The 1,656-nt window shown below is 58.2% G+C and overlaps 1 protein-coding gene across 1 annotated transcript in view; it reads right to left on the bottom strand.

Annotated features, from left to right (window-relative positions):
• Positions 1 to 202: 202 nt before the first annotated feature.
• Positions 203 to 1,656, bottom strand: part of UBAC1 (UBA domain containing 1) — a 59,471-nt gene continuing 58,017 nt past the window's right edge. Inside the window, exon 11 of the mRNA XM_015572322.1 lies at positions 203 to 767. Coding sequence (XP_015427808.1) covers positions 652 to 767 — 116 coding nt within the window. The 3' untranslated portion in view covers positions 203 to 651. The remainder of the gene's footprint in view (positions 768 to 1,656) is intronic.

The following is a 1,656-nucleotide window of genomic DNA, read 5'->3' as shown; positions in this document are numbered from 1 at the left end:
GCAGCCGGGCGATGCTCCAACCCTGCCAACGCAGGCCTGGGTTGGGCACCCGGCTCCAGGGACCTCGAGGACAATGAAAACACAAGGTTCTGCCAACCCAACGTTGAAGTGGCGGCACCGAGCGCCCAGGTGAGTGTGAGCGCTCGAACTGCACTAAAAGGCAAACGTGCCACTTGCTGGTATGAATGATGACCAGGCTGCGGAGAAGGCAGGAGGGGAGTTTATTCGTGGAAGGAAGTCGCCCTGAACCCTCTGCCTGACCCAGTGCCTGTGCTAACACTGGGCAGGAACATGCGACCTCCAAAGGGTAGGTGCCGGGAGAGCCGCGCCCACGGGCCGTTCAAGCAGCGTTTCAGGAACCCAAAGGGGCCCCAGGGCACACCTCCCGCACAGCCCAGGTCTGTACACACTGGGGCTGGGCTGCACCTGGCGCACCAGGAACAGAGCATCTGCGCAGTGAGGTCAAAGCAGGACGATCAGGGCTGGGCGCAGGGGTGGGGGGCAGGGAGTGGGGGCGGGGCAGAAGCCCCTCCAGCCCTGGCCCCACCCCTCGCAGCCCACGGAGCCAGGGTCTTCACACTGTCCACAACTGGCGGAGAGTTCAAAGGGCCCCTCCCCGGGCCGCTGGGGCAGTGGAGATGCAGGCGCTGCCTACGTGCGGTTCATGGTCTGGAAGATCCGGGAGATCTGCAGCATGACCGGCCCCGTCTCTGGGTCGTTCATCCACTGGGTGCTGTTCAGGGGGTTCTCGAGCATGTCCTCAAACGCTGCGGGGACAGAGCCAGGTGGAGTGAGCCGCTGCCCCTCCACGCGCACACATGCACGCACACGCAATGTGTACACACTCATACGCACGCGCACACACACATGCACAATGTGTGCACACTCGCACACACAACACGTGTGTACAATGTGTACACATGCATAAACGCGCACACACATGAGCACACCCAACACACACACGCGTGCACGCGCTGGAGAAAATCTCCACAGCTTCTTAGTATAGACGCAGGCTGGGCACCCACTGAGACCCCCGGCCCCACCACAGTCTGACCTGCTGTCACACCAGCAGCTCTGCGGTCAGAGGGCAGCGACCCAGCTCTGCAGGGAGCCCGGGCCTGTGTGCTCACCGGACTCCAAGTCTGGAAAGCAATTTGGCAACAGCTACCAGGAATCTTAAAAATAGTCAGGCCGTGACTCAGTAATTCCAGTTCCAATCGGATGGGAAAGGACTTACATATACAGACACTGTTGCATGTGTGATAGCATCACGTTGGAAAACTGTGAGTGTTCATCTCAGGAAGGTGACTTTAGAGAAACAGCACATTAACAATGCACCTGAGCCGCTCTTTAACATGAGAGCTCTGAGCTAAAGTTTTGCCAAATTGTTTTCTCCAAAACCACAGGTGCCTCCAGCAAAAGCTTAGGCCACAGCAGCCCTGGCCCCGGGGAGATGGGTCAGACCCTGTCCCCCAGTGCTCGCGCGCGCCCCCCTCAGATCAATAAATGTGTTCTCAGGTTTGAAAAATAAAATAAAATAAAATTGTTTTAAAATATAAATAAGCAAAAATATCAGGCAAGTCTGAACAGGAGCCTGGGGGAAGCCGTGTGCTGGGGCGCAGAGCCCGGCTCAGGTCCACGGACCTGGAGCCACAA

Source organism: Myotis davidii, unplaced genomic scaffold (genome assembly GCF_000327345.1).
Source record: "Myotis davidii unplaced genomic scaffold, ASM32734v1 scaffold609, whole genome shotgun sequence".
NCBI lineage: Eukaryota > Metazoa > Chordata > Mammalia > Chiroptera > Vespertilionidae > Myotis > Myotis davidii.
The sequence above is the reverse complement of the archived record's forward strand: the minus strand, read 5'-3'. Positions and strand labels throughout refer to the sequence as shown.